Source organism: Typopeltis vanoorti, chromosome 5 (assembly GCF_054136105.1).
Source record: "Typopeltis vanoorti isolate ZY-2024b chromosome 5, IOZ_Tvanoo_1.0, whole genome shotgun sequence".
In the NCBI taxonomy this organism is placed as follows: domain Eukaryota; kingdom Metazoa; phylum Arthropoda; class Arachnida; order Uropygi; family Thelyphonidae; genus Typopeltis; species Typopeltis vanoorti.
The window spans coordinates 51981042-52000280 of NC_143553.1; the positions used below are offsets into that span (position 1 = coordinate 51981042).

General features: G+C 35.0%; 1 protein-coding gene across 1 annotated transcript in view; it reads left to right on the forward strand.

Moving 5' to 3' along the window:
• Positions 1-19239, forward strand: part of Sec8 (exocyst complex component secretory 8) — a 519950-nt gene that overhangs the window by 348945 nt on the left and 151766 nt on the right. Inside the window, exon 20 of the mRNA XM_090392988.1 lies at positions 6676-6886. Coding sequence (XP_090249114.1) covers positions 6676-6886 — 211 coding nt within the window. The remainder of the gene's footprint in view (positions 1-6675; positions 6887-19239) is intronic.

Sequence of the window (19239 nt, forward strand, 5' to 3'; positions counted from 1 at the left end):
GCAGGTCACCCAGACTTGCATTACTTGCAGGTGCAAACTTGACTTACTTGTCTGTTTGCTTACTTGGGAAATGGATTAAAACCAGGTTTATATTTAAAATAGCTTGGTATCTTTAACAAGAAAAAGTTTATTGCAAAATATTCGCTGAAATGATTACTGTAATTTTAGAATCATTTACAAGCAGATTTCAGGATTTTAAAAAATCAGGAGATGATGGAATGTATATTACATCCTTTAATTTGCAATTTAAAATTAATAGATATTGAAGCTTTTCCCAGAATCTCAATTGCAGAACTACAAATGGAGCTTCTGGAAATTGAGAATAAAAGCATCTGGGTACAAAAACTTCAGGAAATAGTAGCACAAATTGAAGAAAATGAGGAAACTATGGAAGAAACACCACAGGAAATTATATTTAAATGTTGGTATTCTTTCCCAACTAATTATTCAAATGCCAGGTGACTTGCTTTTGGGGTTTTGACTCTTTTCGGTTTAACGTACAATTGAAAACAATTTTTCTCTTCAATGAATTACATTAAAAATAAGTATAGGAACAAATTGACTGATGAAAGTTTGAAAGCTGAATTACTATTAAAGTGCACAACATACAATCCAGATTTAAGTAAATTGGCTGAGAAGATGCAAAATCAAAAGTCTCATTAGTGAATTTTAAATTAAAACAATCAAATATCTATTAAAATACATAATATTGTATTTTTGTTCGGACTAATTCTTTTTGCAATACAAATTCTGACTTTTTTTGCAATATTATACTTACATAAATGTTTTGTGATTAAAAACTTAATCAAACTTAATGTTGTTTTATTTATTGAACATATAAAAAATTTATATTCAATAAAAGTGGTATTTGATATCTGGAAGTACTGAATTAAAAACAAATTTACCTAAGTTTGTAAATTAACTGCAACTTTGAGTTACCAGGAAAAATCGAATTGAAGTTGCGGCTCCCAAAATTTTGTTTTAATTAATTTTTTTGGTGGAATGGCTCTTTGGTTCAAAAAGGTTCCCAACCCCTGAGATAGAGTATAGCGCAAGTGAAGACGTGACAAATCAACTTGGTTAAGTGCATACCGTGTGGATTGCATTCTCTCACATAACATGGTCAATAATGCTTTTCAGTAGATCTGTTTAGCTCTTCTAGAATGGAAACATTCTTTGAAGGGTAGAAACTTCAGAATTATATTATTGTTCCTACTTCTTTTAAAAATGTAACTTGATTCAGAAGTCTGACTTTCTTGCATTTTAGTTGTTCTAGTTTACACACCTTTCTTTTTACTTCCCCATCAAGTCTGTTCATCATGAGTATATAGATGGGAGTATGTGCAGTATGGTGCAAAAATTTAAGCAATTTGAGTGTATTTAAGTAAACAAATACAATACTGAATAACTACAACAATATATGTTATGGAGTAAATGGGTTTATTAACAAAGAAGTATATGTTTACACATGATGATATGCAGTGGTGAGCTATAAGGGGCTCATGCGAGTCCTTTGTTAAATTTTTCTCAAATTTGAGAGCCCCTTGTTCTTCTTGTTTACTTTTTTATTTTTTCAAAAAAAAAAAAAAATGTAAATATATTAAGCGACAAACTCATATGATAACCTAACAAAAATTAGTATATTCGGCAGTGTATAGATTATTTGGAATTCTTGTTTCAAAATAATTGTTTGTAAATGTTAACCTGTAAAGGAGTGAGTGTTTTTCTGGGTAAATGTGCACTGCACAGTGATTTTTTTTATTTTCATGTAAAATCATCTCATCGTCTCGAAAATGATTTTATTAAATAAAATATTATAGTTACTACCATTTTACAAATAAGAATTCACTTTTGGTCACCACATATAAATAAACAGGACTATAAAATAATGCCCCTTGATTGGTACCATTGATTATCATTTGAAGTATAAAAACAAAAGAGAAATATAATGTATTTCAATATATTGTGTTTAGATAATATTTATTTATCATTTATAGATTGTTTATCATAAAAACTTCTATAGCAAACAAAACAAATTTATTTTGTTTATAAAAAATGGGAACTATTGCATATGTGCAATTATAAAAGATTTTATTCTTATTATATTTTGATAGTCAAAAAATGTTTTTCTTATGTAAGATAAATTAACACAGATGATTGTGTGCAAATATTTCATGTTTAGATCATGAAATATTTGTTTAAAAATGATAGCCTTTACAGGTTAATTGTCCCCTCATACTTTTTTGATTGGCATTTGTACACAAGCTGTATTAATAAAAGCTTTTGTGTGTAATACGGCTTTTTTTTGCTCGATGATGCACGCCTTTGTTAAAATTTCCATAGCTCACCACTGATGATATGTAAATCCACACCTGTCGGTGGAATCTTGGTCGAATAAAGCATTAAGAAGGGTAGATTACATGCTTTAAATTGGCACCTTGTCTTTTAAGATGGGTTTCATGGCACATGTGAAGGTTTTCTGTCATCTTGGAGAACAAGGGTTGAGATATCTGCTGGATATATCATGCAATTTTATCCCTTAGTTCATCAAGGTTTGAAGGCAGGTCATGGTAGAATACCAATTACCTGCCTTCAATGTGAGATCAGGAGAACATGAAGAGTATGAAAATTCTGTGAACTCCAAAATGAGCTTTCAGGGGGAGTGTTCTGATAAATAGACTCTAGAACTATGTGTTGTGTGACAGGTTACTCCATCCTATTGGAAAACCTGTGCACAAAATGGAATGTTTATTGCATGACACATCCTATGCAAATCCTGGGTCGAATGAAACTAACACTTTCTTGATGTAGTATTCGCTATTCAAGGTCACGGTTACACCACCCTCTTCAGTGAAGTATTGCCCAATTATGCCATCGCCAGAAACTGCACACCATACGGTGACCCTCTCACTGTGAAGAGGTTTCTCTTGGACAAATTCAGGTTTCGAGAAACTAAGAAACCTGTAAGTTCGCCTGTTTACATACTGCTTAGATGGAAATGCACTTTGTCTGAAAACCAAACTTTATGCAGGAAGGACAGATCTTCATAGAGATTGGTTAGCACAATATTCCCGTCATGCAGCATAATCTATTACTGTTAAACACTGACCCACCTGAATGATATACAGAAAGGTACCCAACTCCTTAATCATTTTCTATAGTGACCACCTCTGTATTCCAAGTTTTACTATTTTTCAGTGTTGACTGCATTTCAGAGACTGTAACACTTGCTCCAGCACATGCCCATGATTATCATTTATGTTAATAAATGACATAAATGATATAAATTAATATCTCCTCGAATGGCCTTTGCATTGTAGCAGAACACTCCCGGTACATCGGAACCTCTCTATTAAGGCAATGATGATGACGCTGTTGCTTTGGGCATGTTTATGGAAATGACAAACAAACTGCTCGCAAACATGTTGTAGGCTTGGACTATTTGCTCTACCAACTCCGTATTAAGTTTCAAAAATAATGCTCAACAATAAATGTCTTTTCTTCCAACATCAACACCATTGCTACAACTAAATGTAATGCCATATACCTAAACGTGCTCTTCTATTAATGTGTATGCCATTAAATGGCATATCTCATAGTGCGTGTACTGAAGAGGGTATTGAAGTTTACTACTTTTTTTTTTCTTTTTTTTTTTTTGTGCCATACCATTTAGTATGATATTATAATAAAATATTTCAGTAGTAAGGAAGAGATAGAATAAAATAACAGTAACCTTATAATTGTTTCCTCTCCTTCTGTTCTATACAGGTCTGTCAAGCAACTTTTACACACATCCATGCCTTATGCAGAATTCAAACCCACAGGTTTTACCAGATGAGCTACCAAGGCAGGCAGATTTTTATGGTTCCATATTAAATAACCATCATGAATTTTAAATTTAAATAAATGAAATATATCTGGGGGGCTATGCTTGAAGGCAGCAGCAGCAGCATTGAAACACTCTTCATGTCAGTAAGCATGGCTTATTAATTGACAAAAAATCGAGGAGACATATAACTTCATTTTATCCAAGATTAGATTAAAATTTTAAATTCTATCCACCAATAACTGATAGTCAGCCCTTGTGTACAGTGGCAAACTGGTTGTACTCCTAGTATGATAGAAAAATAGGGAAAATGTTAGCAGCTAAATAAATCTTTTATTTACTTTGTTTCTATGGTGTTGTGAATTATACTTCAAAACCTCAAATCAGTTGGCAGTAACTGCAAAACAGAATATTATAATAATCTAGAAATCCATAACTATGCCTGATTATTTCATTCGATTTATATATATATATATATATTGATTCATTCATTCATCTTCAAGGCCCACCTTTCCTAACTGGGTTGTGGGGGCAGCAGCTGCAAGAAGAACTTCCAATGGTCATGATCCTCCATCACCAAGCTCAGGTGTTCTGATGGGACTCCTAAACATGTCCACCCTAGGTTTTGGATATAGTCTATCCAGTGAGTCCTTGGCCTTCCATGTGGCCTCCCACCCTTGACAAAGAGGGCCTGCTGGGGGGGGCTCTCTTATGGCATTCTGACTGGGTGCCCGTACCAACATAACTGTGATCTCTCAACACGGAGAAGCAATGGTTGAGTATTGAGGTTTCCCAAATTGCAGAGCTTCTGACTCTGCCGAGTCTTGTCAGCTCTGCAACCCCTCGAAGGAACCTCATTTCAGCCACTTGGATTCATGTCCGCATTCTTTCGGTCATTACCAACTCTCATGACCATAGGTGAGGATGGGGACATGACTGTATTGAAGACAGCCAGCTTTGCCTTCTGGCTTAACTTCCTCTTCAATACTACTGAATGGCTGCACAAAATATTGTGCTTGCTGAGCCAATCCGAGTATCTAGCTCTTTATCCCACTTTCCATCACTCGTGAATATGGACCCAAGGTATTTAAACTTCTCCACCTGCCTCAGTGGGACTCTGCTCACATGTAGAGTGCACTGGGATGGTTGTCTTGAGACCACAAAGGTTTCAGTTTTGGCCACACTGATCTTCATTCCGGTTTCTGCACAAACAGTTACAAATCTATCCAGATCCGCTGGAGGTCATCTGTGGAAGAGCTAAGCAGAACTAGGTCATCTGCAAAAAGCACATGTCCGATGCTACATCTTCCAATTCTGACACACTCACTGCCTCGGCTGTGCCTATCAATCCAGTCCAATAAATATTATGAAAAGGAGGGGTGACAGAAAACACCCTTGGCACCCAAACACCCATACTCCTGTACTACTTGCTAAAGCTTATTCCAAAGAACCCAGTCACATGCTTTCTCCAAGTCCACAAAACATGTGTAGACAGTCTTGGCATATTCCCAAGATATCTGAAAGACTTGCCTTAAAGTGAAGATTTGGTCAGTTGTGCTTCTACCAGGACGAAAGCCACACTGTTCTTCCTGGAACTTTGACTCAACTATGCTCGTGCACCTTCTTTCCAAGCACCTAGCATGTACTTTCCCAGGCAGGCTGAGCAGAGAGAGATGCCACGATAGTTGCTGCAATCTCTCTGGTCTCCCTTCTTGAAGACTGGTATTATTATATATATAATTTTATATATATATATATATAATTTTTATTTGCAATTTTATGAACATAAAATAGATATATAATTGAGGTATTAAGAAAATAAAATAAAAGGTCAGCCAGTTATTTTTGTGCATAATACATTGTATATATGTACTCTTGAAAATGATGCAGGAATTAAAATTGTCATAGTTACACTTGCTTTAATTACTTTAATCCCATTATGTTGTTAAAATTTTCTTTAGTTTCTTTTATTTATTCTCTTTCTTTAGGTTAGTGAAGTGAAGAACCTTTATAGGCATTTTTCAGCTTAGAGTGATTAGCTGGTTTCATTTGGAAGTGGCAGTGTTTTCCCCCACAGACTCAGATTTTTTTCCTGCAAAACAGGTGAACTGTCTCAAAGAATACATGCAATTAACAGACATATTACATTGCCCTCGTACTCTTCTTCAACTGTAATTCTAAACAGCTCAGTCTTTCCATTTGAATAAGATGGAAGAACTAATCCTCATCTGAATCTTTTACCCTATCAGAGGTGTACAAAAAAAAAAAATTATTAACTATCAGGTTTTGCATTCCTTGTGGGATGCTTCTTACCTCATTTATGGTTTTTTGAGGAAGCATCCCAAGTAACAAAACCAGACAGATTTAATGCACATTAGTTGTTGACTGTTTCCACGTGGCTAATTGTAGCACATCCTTTGACATGAACTTAAACTGCAGAAGCCTTAGAGATATTTTAACCTATTCCTAGCTGTTCCTATTAATATGACATTAAGTATGCATGTTTCTTTTAATTTTCTGCTACTTGTCATTACTTATGTTAGCATAAATGTGTTAATCAATAAGACGATTTTATTGTTCAAAGCATTTGCCACAGTAATCAACATTTAATACTGGAATGTGGGTGGAGTTGTGATGTATCTGTTAAGCTGATGAGTAACTCGAGTTTATTTTTGCATATGCATATGCCATTGATGATTTTTTAACAGTTTTTACAACAATAAATGTCGTTTTTTTTATTATTATTCATTATGTTTAATTATGTTTTGCTGATATTTATATGCATTTATATAAATATTTATAGTATTTGATGATTAATGTAATAGATGAATAATTTCATGTATTCATAGATCCCTTCCTAACTGGGTAAATTTGCAAGAAATGAAAAGGAATCCAAAGGCACCAGATACCGAAGAATCTCCTGAAGAAGTACAGCAGCGAACTATGAAAGAATCAAAGATTCTCACAGAAAACTTAATGGGTGAAACACTTATACCAGAACATGAAATATTACCAGATGTCAGCCAGTTGAGAATATTAGCTCAGCTTCAAGAAAGTTTGGTAAAGTCCAATTATTTATTTTTATAAGTTTTACACAATAAGTAAATGTTATGATAAAACACAATCTTTTAATATTTTTTTTGGCTAATCATCATTAGAAGTTTTGTAGAGAAAAGGATTTCTCTGGAACTATGGGATAGGAGATTATAATATATTCAGGAAACTGATTAGTAAGATGTCTTGGAATAAGGGGAAGGGAAGACATCTTTAGCTTTTTGTCATCTTAGATGACGAACAAGTAGGGTATAAAAAGAAGCTATCCAAGCTAGCCAAAAAAAAAAAAAAAAAAGTTCTGGCAAGTAGGGGTGTCGGGGGATTAAAGAATGACATTCGGAGCATTCCTGTGTGGGGAAAGTGATTTTAAGTATAAGGAAAAGAGATTAACCAGCATACTGGCCTTAACATGTTTAGATATCAGTAGAAACATGATATATTAGCATAAGACATTTGATATATCCTGCCACCTTAGTAATTTTCTTGGTTAAAAGTGAGTGTTTGTAAGATAGGAAGACTTTTCCTCAAAGAGGAATTGAATTACAGGATTCAATGATAAAAATTACCATTATTTCCATCATATACATGGGTTCACAAAAATTCACACAGAAATTAATTCTGTATGAATGGAAATTTAAAGAAGCCTGTTAAATTTTGATTAACCACCCTAATCTTAACAATAATTAACCTGATTGGCCAAGTGGTTAGCTTATCTGCTCTCCAGCCAAAAAGCTGCGGGCTCAAATCCCACTATGGGCATGGATAACTGTTAATTAATTTACGGAATTAACAACGCATATAAAGTAAATTAATTAAAGATAACTTTAATGAATCACTTCTATATTTCGACAATGTCACATTGTCATCTTCAGGAACATAAAGATATGGTATGTGCACTACAGGAACTAACAAAGCAAATGAGGAAGAAATTAAGATACTAATTTTGTTCCTAAAGTCCTAATGGTGCCCTCTTGCGGGCTAATTTGGTAGTCTTGGCCGTTGGGCTGAAGTTCTCATAATGAAAGTCTCCCAAATTTGGGGCAGTTTCATGCACCCAAATTTGTTGAGGTTAGGAACGTTTTTTAGAGCTGCTGAAGATTCTTTGAATAATCTTTCGTATTTAAACTTGCTGCGATGGATTATTTTTGTCTTCTTCCAACGAATTTTATGGTGGGTATCTAAGGCATGGTCTGCCAGCCCAGAGCAGCTGTACTGGTGAAACCGGATGTAGTCTTGGTGTTCTGAAATCCTGATATTAGTTATTCTGCCTGTTTGGCCAAAGTAGGACAATTTGCAGCTGCAAGGGACCTGGTATACACCAGGTAGGTCTAGGGGAAGTGGTTGGTCTTTGGTAGGGCGGATAAGGGATGCCAACTTTTTATATGGTCTGTAACAGGAAGTAAGGTCATATTTCTTGAGGATATTAGTTATTTTTTCAGAGGTGCCCTGGATGTAGGGGATAGTGATAGACTTGGTGTAGTCTTTATTGTTGAGGGGGGAAGGGGGGTTTCATTAAAGTTATCTTTAATTAATTTACTTTATATGCGTTGTTAATTCCGTAAATTAATTACCAGTTATGTCTAACCAACGTATAAGTCTTACCACTAGAATCATGATCATCCACGGAGATGCAATCGCACGAAAGGCCCGTCAATACGGCAAATTGAGGTTAAAGATATCGAGGCAAATAAATCGCCCGACGTTCCTAAAACGCTGCTGGAATAACAAAGTGATCCCTAACTGTGTCAAATTGAAGCACCGTTTCACTTCCTGGAAAGCTCTACGCATTTATAACCGCACTAGCTTCGCCCTGTTAAGAGAACAAATTACCGCGACGCGCGTTCTCCTTGCCGACGAAAATAAAAACGTACGGGCGCTAGAGGAAGAGCTTTCTAACACACTCGGCCTTGATCTATGGTCGATACTCCATGACATATCATGCACATCGGCAAGAAAGGAATTCGAAAAAATACGTAGTCGGCACGTAAAAAAATACGAAAACCTGACCAAGACTTCTACTTCTGTACCCCAGCCACCACTTAACACAGTAGTCAACCTCTCGTCGGCAGTTTTAAAGCCTGAAGCACTCACCGCACTTTCACGTGGTCACAATTTCGCCCTAGCTCCAAAAAGGATTCCTGCTGAAGAAATCATGATTCAAATAGAGCGTGGAATTCGCAACCTGCCTATCCATATCGCTAACAACGTGAGACTGGATGTAGTCGGTGTTCTCACTAAAGCCAAACCTCCAAAATCCAACTTATCCAAAAACAAATATACAGCCCTACAAGAATTAAAAAACAACAAAAAAATAGTAATCACCAAAGCTGATAAGGGAAGCGCCACTGTGGTACTCAATCAAAAAGACTACAAAGGTAATCTAAATTCCTTAATACGAGACCGTACTACTTACCTCCCCATTGAATATAATCCGACCAGCTCTCAGATTAGAACTATCCACAGACTCCTTAAGAAAGTCACTTCTTGGCCTGTGGAAGTCACCAACAAGCTTAAACCTTATAACTCTAGACCCCCCCGATTATATGGACTCCCAAAAATACATAAACAAAATGTGCCATTACGTCCTATAGTGGATGGCATTGATTCCCCCACATATAAATTAGCCAAACATTTAGCCAAAACGCTCACACACTACACTGGCAACACACCATCACACATAAAAAACTCGGCCCACTTTAAAGCCAGTATAGAAAACCTCACACTCCAACACACTGACATAATGGTCAGTTTTGACGTCTCCTCCCTATTCACTAATGTCCCACTCAAAGAAACCCTTGAGCTCATCCAAGCCAAGTTTCCTCCCGATATCTCAGCCCTATTTCAGTTCACAATGAACTCAGGCTATTTCGTTTGGCAAGGAAAGTTCTACAAACAGATAGAGGGGACAGCCATGGGTTCACCACTTTCCCCACCCTTCGCCAATTTCTTTATGGAGACATTTGAAGAAAAAGCCTTAAACTCCGCCCCACAAAAACCCACTATTTGGCTTCGTTATGTGGATGATGTGTTTGCTATTTGGCCACATGGCTCAGACTCACTCCACTCCTTCCTAACACACTTAAACAACCAACATCCCAGAGTCCAGTTCACCTTAGAAAAAGAGGAAAACAACACCCTCCCCTTCCTAGACACTTTAATCACCCGCCAGCTTGATGGATCTTTGGTTTTCTCTGTTTACAGAAAACCCACCCACACTGGCAGATACATTCACCAGCAATCCCCCCCCCCCCTCACAACAATATGGGGTGATAAAAACACTATATAACAGGGCAAAATTAATCTGCTCAGATGACAAGGCCCTGACTATGGAACTAAACCACATCCTCAACACTTTCTTAGCCAATGGCTATAACCCCAAAAAAATCCAAAAAATACTAAAACCTGAAAACCACAACCCCCCTCCCCCCCCTCAACAATAAAGACTACACCAAGTCTATCACTATCCCCTACATCCAGGGCACCTCTGAAAAAATAACTAATATCCTCAAGAAATATGACCTTACTTCCTGTTACAGACCATATAAAAAGTTGGCATCCCTTATCCGCTCTACCAAAGACCAACCACTTCCCCTAGACCTACCTGGTGTATACCAGGTCCCTTGCAGCTGCAAATTGTCCTACTTTGGCCAAACAGGCTGAATAACTAATATCAGGATTTCAGAACACCAAGACTACATCCGGTTTCACCAGTACAGCTGCTCTGGGCTGGCAGACCATGCCTTAGATACCCACCATAAAATTCGTTGGAAGAAGACAAAAATAATCCATCGCAGCAAGTTTAAATACGAAAGATTATTCAAAGAATCTTCAGCAGCTCTAAAAAACGTTCCTAACCTCAACAAATTTGGGTGCATGAAACTGCCCCAAATTTGGGAGACTTTCATTATGAGAACTTCAGCCCAACGGCCAAGACTACCAAATTAGCCCGCAAGAGGGCACCATTAGGACTTTAGGAACAAAATTAGTATCTTAATTTCTTCCTCATTTGCTTTGTTAGTTCCTGTAGTGCACATACCATATCTTTATGTTCCTGAAGATGACAATGTGACATTGTCGAAATATAGAAGTGATTCATTAAAGTTATCTTTAATTAATTTACTTTATATGCGTTGTTAATTCCGTAAATTAATTAACAGTTATGTCTAACCAACGTATAAGTCTTACCACTAGAATTATGGGCATGGATGTTTGTGATTGTCTGCGGAAATACTAGTGGTGGTGGTGGTGGGCGGTAGATGGCATTGGTCTAGTTCTGGTCAGAATGAGCTGTAGAGTAGGTGCCCTACCTTGATGAGTCTTTGGACTCCCTGGAGGTGTCACATAATAATAATAATAATAATATAATGGTAGCATAAAAATCCCAAAAATTTGGGCGGCACTAAAGGGTGGCACTAATTTGCTGGAAACTAAGTGGGCATTCAGCCCACTTAGTTTCCAGCAAACCCTGACTTTAGGACTAAGTAATTTTTTAGTTTTTATCGGCCACTATCCATAGCAGTTAGTTGTAACTTATATAAGTAATTTTTTATTTTTATTTATTATTTATTAATTATTTCCTTTTTGTAAACATGTTATGTTGCTCTCCAGCTTAATTTAATTTTGTAACCTAATAGATAATAATAACAATAATAGAACTCCAGCTTTGATGTAGTAAGTTTGTTTTTTTTCCCAGAGGTCAGGCCAATCATTGTAACTGTTGGTCAGTAGCATGCTATGTAGATTGTAGTGCAGCTTGTTTTTTTATATATATGTGTGTATACTCCAGATGATGACCTTAATGTGAAATGTCAAGTGTTTATTTTGGTTTATATTAAACTAAAATTTTACCCCAACACAGGTAGTTGTTTCCATAATTTTCATGATGTATTCTGATCACTGTGTAAGCATGAAGGAAAACATTTTGTATGAAAAAATATTGTATTCCCTTTTTTTCACTCTGCCTTTATACAGTTTTATGAGATGACCTCTTATTCTCATACTACCTTTCCTCTAATTTATGAATAAACTACATTATATTTACTTAAATATAAAGAGCCAACAGGCTTCATTTCGGCAATATAAACATTAATTAAATTAAGGGGATATTAGATCCCACATTGTTTTAAAACCGAATAAGAAACTCAAAGATTGGAATCAAAGAGTTTCATGCCGAATATAGTATAAAAAACTATAAACTATAACAGCTACTCCAGATGATGACCTTAATGTGAAATGTCAAGTGTTTATTTTGGTTTATATTAAACTAAAATTTTACCCCAACACAGGTAGTTGTTTCCATAATTTTCATAATGTATTCTGATCACTGTGTAAGCATGAAGGAAAACATTTTGTATGAAAAAATATTGTATTCCCTTTTTTTCACTCTGCCTTTATACAGTTTTATGAGATGACCTCTTATTCTCATACTACCTTTCCTCTAATTTATGAATAAACTACATTATATTTACTTAAATATAAAGAGCCAACAGGCTTCATTTCGGCAATATAAACATTAATTAAATTAAGGGGATATTAGATCCCACATTGTTTTAAAACCGAATAAGAAACTCAAAGATTGGAATCAAAGAGTTTCATGCTGAATATAGTATAAAAAACTATAAACTATAACAGCTACTCCAGATGATGACCTTAATGTGAAATGTCAAGTGTTTATTTTGGTTTATATTAAACTAAAATTTTACCCCAACACAGGTAGTTGTTTCCATAATTTTCATGATGTATTCTGATCACTGTGTAAGCATGAAGGAAAACATTTTGTATGAAAAAATATTGTATTCCCTTTTTTTCACTCTGCCTTTATACAGTTTTATGAGATGACCTCTTATTCTCATACTACTTTTCCTCTAATTTATGAATAAACTACATTATATTTACTTAAATATAAAGAGCCAACAGGCTTCATTTCGGCAATATAAACATTAATTAAATTAAGGGGATATTAGATCCCACATTGTTTTAAAACCGAATAAGAAACTCAAAGATTGGAATCAAAGAGTTTCATGCCGAATATAGTATAAAAAACTATAAACTATAACAGCTACTCACTGATGAAGCCTCAAAAAAGGCTGAAACCGGTCTGGGCCCACCATAATGTAATAACAGCATACATTTCCTAGGAAATGTGTTTTTACATTATGGAAAATATCAAGAATAGCGATCAGAACTTTCCCAACCTTTGCAACGAGTTGCCCGTGTTTGTACTACGTTCTAGGACTACGTGCATTTAGCTCATGCTGGTATTCGCCGATACTTTTATAGTTTTTTATACTATATTCGGCATGAAACTCTCTCTGATTCCAATCTTTGAGTTTCTTATTTGGTTTTAAAACAATGTGGGATCTAATATCCCCTTAATTTAATTAATGTTTATATCACCGAAATGAAGCCTGTTGGCTCTTTATATTTAAGTAACTTAATGGGTGCACTTTTTTGGACAACTCGTATAGCAGAGTATATAAGTTCTTTTCACTATACCCTTTGGTATTAATTTGGGCTACTCACTGATGAAGCCTCAAAAAAGGCTGAAACCGGTCTGGGTGGTGACCTCCCACCATAATGTAATAACAGCATACATTTCCTAGGAAATGTGTTTTTACATTATGGAAAATATCAAGAATAGTGATCAGAACTTTCCCCACCTTTGCAATGAGTTGCCCACGTTTTTACTACGTTCTAGGACTACTTGCATTTAGCTCACACTATTCGCCGATACTGTTATAGTTTTTTATACTATATTCGGCATGAAACTCTCTGATTCCAACCTTTGAGTTTCTTATTCGGTTTTAAAACAATGTGGGATCTAATATCCCCTTAATTTAATTTACATTATATTTACTTGCAAGTCACTCATCATGATTTTTAAGTATCAGTCATATCATGACTACTGATACTCAGAAATATTCTTCTTATTATTTACCAAGTTTCAAATTACATACTTTTATGTTATTATTAGATATGTAATCATGTATTTCCTCTGTCTTCATGATTAATATTTCAATATGATATTGTGGGTGTCCATTTTTGGAATTTTTCCGTTTTCTTTGGCATCATACAAGTGACCAAATCAGTAATCTAAGCATATAGTAGTCTAGATATAGTTTGATCACTGACTCTCTTGCTTCTATTCTTTGTAGCTTTCAGCAAGTGTTCCCTAAAATTCATTTCCTTGTCAGCTATGGCCAACACTCCTCTTACTTCATATTAGAATATGCAATTCAACCCATAAGGCTTATTGTTCCCCATATCAATTTCAAAGTATAACCGTTTGTGCTTAACAACATTTAACTGGTGTTCTCACCAGTTAAATGTGTGCATACCAGAGTGTTTGAATACTCTATAAATGGTATACACACACTATAGTATAATTTCTTTTAATTTTAATAATTTTGCAGTATTTGCTAACAGCAGTTCCTCTCTTTGAATCACTTTCATTAATATTTTACTTATTAAAAAAAAACTATGTTATGTTAACATTTATGCTAAACCAGTACCCTTATAGCATAGCATTCTTGTTTGCTTTTTGGGACACTCTTCTGTCCATAATCAGCCCTTTTCGACACAGTGATAGATTGATTTTTAGTATATTATCAGACAGGACACCAATATTTGTAGATCTTGTATTTAGGTCTACTGAGGTACTTTTAACTGAATCAGTTCACCTAGATTTTTATCTTTCTTTGGGTCTTTTTTTCTTAGCATTCTTGCATCAAAAACCTATTTTACTTGTCTTTTCTTTTCCATTTTATTTAATTGACGATACCATCTGTGATTAGCTCTGCTCACACATTCCTGAATATATTAGGATCCTCTCTAATATCTTCATTTTTAATATGACACTGCTCTCAAATCTGTATTCTCCATCTTTAATCTCTTTTATTTCTGACCCAACTCTCAGATAATCTGTTAAAATTGGTTTAAACACTGTTGTCGTGTATACATCTGATATAGTATTTTGGCTAATTTCTCTTGTATTCCACATAACTTTATTCATTTGACTTTCTATAATACCAACTTTGCTTATTCTTTTTGCCTATTTCCATATTTAATTAGCCATGTTCACTAAAAATTGTTCCATAATATCTCTGTTGTGCCTAATAGCCAAAATGCTCCTGCCTATTTTCATAGTCTTTGTGTTTTTATTGCTGAATTTTCATACCAAATTTGTTATAGAAGTTATTCTGTTTAGTTAAGGAATCCCAGAGACTTCTACCATGTTTATTTAGAAACATTTCCAATTTTGATATCAGGTGTAATTATCTGACACCTCATTTTACATCAGTCTATAAGATATGTTATTTCTTGGCTTTATGTACTTGTTGACTAGCACCATTTAGTATGACTGTCTGTTAGCTTGCATTCTTTATGTACACCCTCTGTCCAAAAAGAAACCAAAATTTCCGAAAATAGAAGAAACTAGTGGCGCCACCTTTTGTATCTTTTTTGTTGTTGAAAGTGACAACCTTCATTAGTGGTATGTCAACTGTTTATGACATTTGTTTCATTAGAAGCCGAGTTATAGTGCCAAGAATGACTGTGTGTTTGATGAACGGTCGGAAAATGAGTTTCAAGCAGAGAGCTGCGATTGACTTTTGTGTTAAACTTGGTAAAAGTTTTACCGAAATGCATCAAATGCTTCAAAAAGCATACGGTGATGAATGCTTATCCTGTACTCAAGTTTACGAGTGCTTTAAGCGATTTCAAAGTGATCGTGACTTACTTGAGGACGACGAAAAGACAGGCCATCTAAAAACTGGACTGAGCGAAGTTAACATCCAAAAAGTGCGTGATTTTATCAAAGAAAACCTGAAATTGTCTGTGAGATTGATTGAAGATGAATTGGGATTCCAAAATCAACTGTGCACGACATTTTGACCAAGAGTTTGGGTCTTTGTAAATTGAATTTGTGATTTGTTCCCCACAAGTTGACCGACTATCAAAAAATGTATCAAATTGAACACTGCAAGGACCTCATTAAAACTGCTCATAAGGACTCAAACTTTCTTGAAACAATCATTACTGGTGACGAAACATGGTGTTTTGTTTTGTATGAGCCCGAAACAAAGCGCCAGAGTGCTGAGTGAAGACCACCAAAAAAAAGGGCATCCAAAAAAAAGTCGCTTGGAGAAGTCAAAAATAAAGACAATGTTGATTTGTTTCTATGATTCCAAGGGCATTATCCACAAAGAATTCATTCTGCCTGGACAAACGGTCAATGGTGAGTTTTATCTCGAAGTTTTGAAGCGAGAATTCGTCAAGTACGACATGAATATCGTGATGCAGGCAGCTGGTCACTTTTGCATGATAATGCACCACCTCATCGTTCGAACATTGTGAGGCAGTTTTTGATAAAAAAACAAGTTTGTGTGTTGGATCACTCGCCTAATTCACCTGATTTAGCACCCTATGACTTCTTTCTCTTCCCCCAACTTCATTTGCCAATGAAAGGAAAGCGATACGACACCATTGAAAACGTCCAAGCGGCATTAACCACGACCCTCAGCTGTATCCCAAAAACTGATATAAAAAACTCATTTCACTAATTAATTGACCATGCCAAATGCTGTATCGAAGCTGAGGGAGAGTATATTGATTGAAATAAATGATTTGAATAATTATAATTAGCTTGTGTTTTATTTTCTATCAAAAGTTCGGTTTCATTTTGGACAGAGGGTGTATGTTTTATCAATAAATGTAAGACTTTTTCTATGGCCTGACATCTGGTTTTGTCATTATCAACTTCTACTTACATACTCTTCACATAACACATCCAGATTAGGAGATGCATAAAAAACAATTCTCTAATTCTCTGAGTCTTTAATTCAACAAATCTCTCATTATGAATGCTAAGCACTTATTTTAGAAAAACACATGAATTATTTATTTACAAATAAATCATAAACAAATTATGCAGCTTTCTTTGCATCCCCATTCACTCACTTATTTTCACCTTAAATGTGAATTATTGTATTAAAAAAATTGCAGAAATTTTGTTGCATATGTCAACTCAGAAGTCAACAAACTAGCAACATACATAACAATCATATCACGCTTCCTAAAACATCTTTAGGTAGTACAATCTCTTTAACAATCTTTAATGAACTCATGACACCTTTATTCTTGTTTGTCTATATTGTAGCCAAGTTTATTTTTGGTCTGCCTCTTGATTATCTTCCTCCAATGATTCCATTCAAGATCATATTTAGTAATCTGTGAAAGGACATTCTGTGGAGGTGTCCAAACCATCTTAATTGCTGTTTAAGAATTATAGCTATGATATCTTCGCTATAGTTTAATTTGTATTTGATTTGCTCATTTGTTTTGTGTTCTTACCAATGAGTCTTATTTATTTTTCTTCTTCATTTTGAATGCTCTGATTTTCCGTATTTCTTTCTGATCAAGTCTCCATGTTGCTGAAGATATAATAATGGTTTTATAGAGTTTTAATTTTAAACTTTTTGAAATGCTCCAATTTTTTTATATTTTGTTTAATTTATTCATATTAGACCATCTTTTGTTAAGTCTGTATTTTACAGTTTCTGTGTTGTTAAGGTTGTGAGTAATGAGACTTCCAGGATAATGTAAATTGCTTTGCTTGTTCAAGTATATAATTTTCCAAGTTTGTTGAAATTTTTTCCTCATCTCTTCCTCTTTTCATTATTTCAGTTTTGCTCAGATTGATTTTCATTTCAAAATTTTTGTACTCTTCATTTAAAATTTTGATTAGTTTTTCGAATTGTGCTTTAGATTCTGCAAGAATAATAATATGATTTTCATTTCAAAAGTTTTGTACTCCTCATTTAAAATTTTGATTGGTTTTTCCATTTGTGCTCTAGATTCTGTAAGAATAATAATATTACCTGCTTATGATTTAGTTGGATAAAGAGAATGTAAGTGTGGATATATTAGGAAGTTATATTGAGGAGAGTGAAAGATAACAGTAGGAAAGGTTGTCAGTGTGTTGCCAAGGTATGACGATGATGAGTTGAGATGGAGAGTGAGAATTATGAAAGGTATGCTGGCAGACAATTATACACATGTCATTGGTAGAGCTCTGGATAGGATAAGTGTATTTTATGTAATAATTGGTGACATTGATTGCATTTTAATATAATATTGTTTATTTTTGATGGCTTCACGTATCTATGTGATTGTTGGTTTTGTGGATTTGTTATTGAATTTCTGATACTTGCCTTGAATAGAACACAATGGTAGTATGCACGAGATCTACTACCAAGCATTTGATCTCATGCTTAGATCTTTACATCACTAAAATCAAATGCTTAGTGATGTAAACTTTTCAAAAATGGTTCAGTGTCTTGAGTGCAGCATGTATGCATGGCAAAATGTGAAAGGTGTGTTTGTGGAGAGGCTGAACAGAAGACAAGAGAAGGTATGGATTTGTAGATAGTGCAATATTTTGTTGGACTACGAGTTATCAGTGAATGAGAAACAGATTAAAGGAATGAAAGTCAGACTGGTTACAGACCTAAAAGTTAACTGCTGTGTTTATTTACAAATGCCAGGGATATCAGAAATAAGAAAGATGAAATTATTTCACTGATTGAGTTTATTCAACCAAGAATTATTTTAATAAGTGGAACATGGTTGAATGAAGATGATATCCTGAAGGGAATAGAAATGGAAGGTACAGTGTTTTTCAAGAGGATAGAAAGAACAAGGGGGGGGGGGTGCTGCTGCTGATGATAGCAAGGGAATTATGCCCACATAAGGTAGACATGAAAGAGGGAAATATTGGTAATGGTTTTGAAGCAGTGTTGTGAGATAGAAGTTGACAGGAAGAGATATTTAGTTGGATGTTGTTATAGGCCAGGGAATATGGTGGGAGGTGATGAAAAAATGTATATGCAACTTGGACTAATGAACAAGGGAAGGGTGATTGTTTTGGGGCGATTTTAATTATGGTAATATAGATTGGAATGTTAAGATAGCATTTATTTCTTATTCTTGAGAGACAACTATCTTAGGCAGCATCTAAAAGGAGGGCACATGGGGATCGAGAGTTTTAGATCTGATTATTAAATCGGAGGATGTAAGGATTTGCACTTCGAATAGAGTGATCATGAAGTGATCACCTGGGTAGTAGCTAGCCATATGAAGACTTCTGTGAGGAAAGATTACATGTCAAAATACAAGACGAGTGATATGACAAGCTTTGGCAACAGCTTGGAGCTATTGCATGGAATGATGATTGAGCAGAAAGGAAATAAATTCTACTTGGGAAGTGACAAACAAATAGTTAACAGCATCGATGTATGAATGCATTCTGAAGGTCAGAAAGCTGAATAAAGTAGGTGTCAAATGGATGATTGAGAGGATTG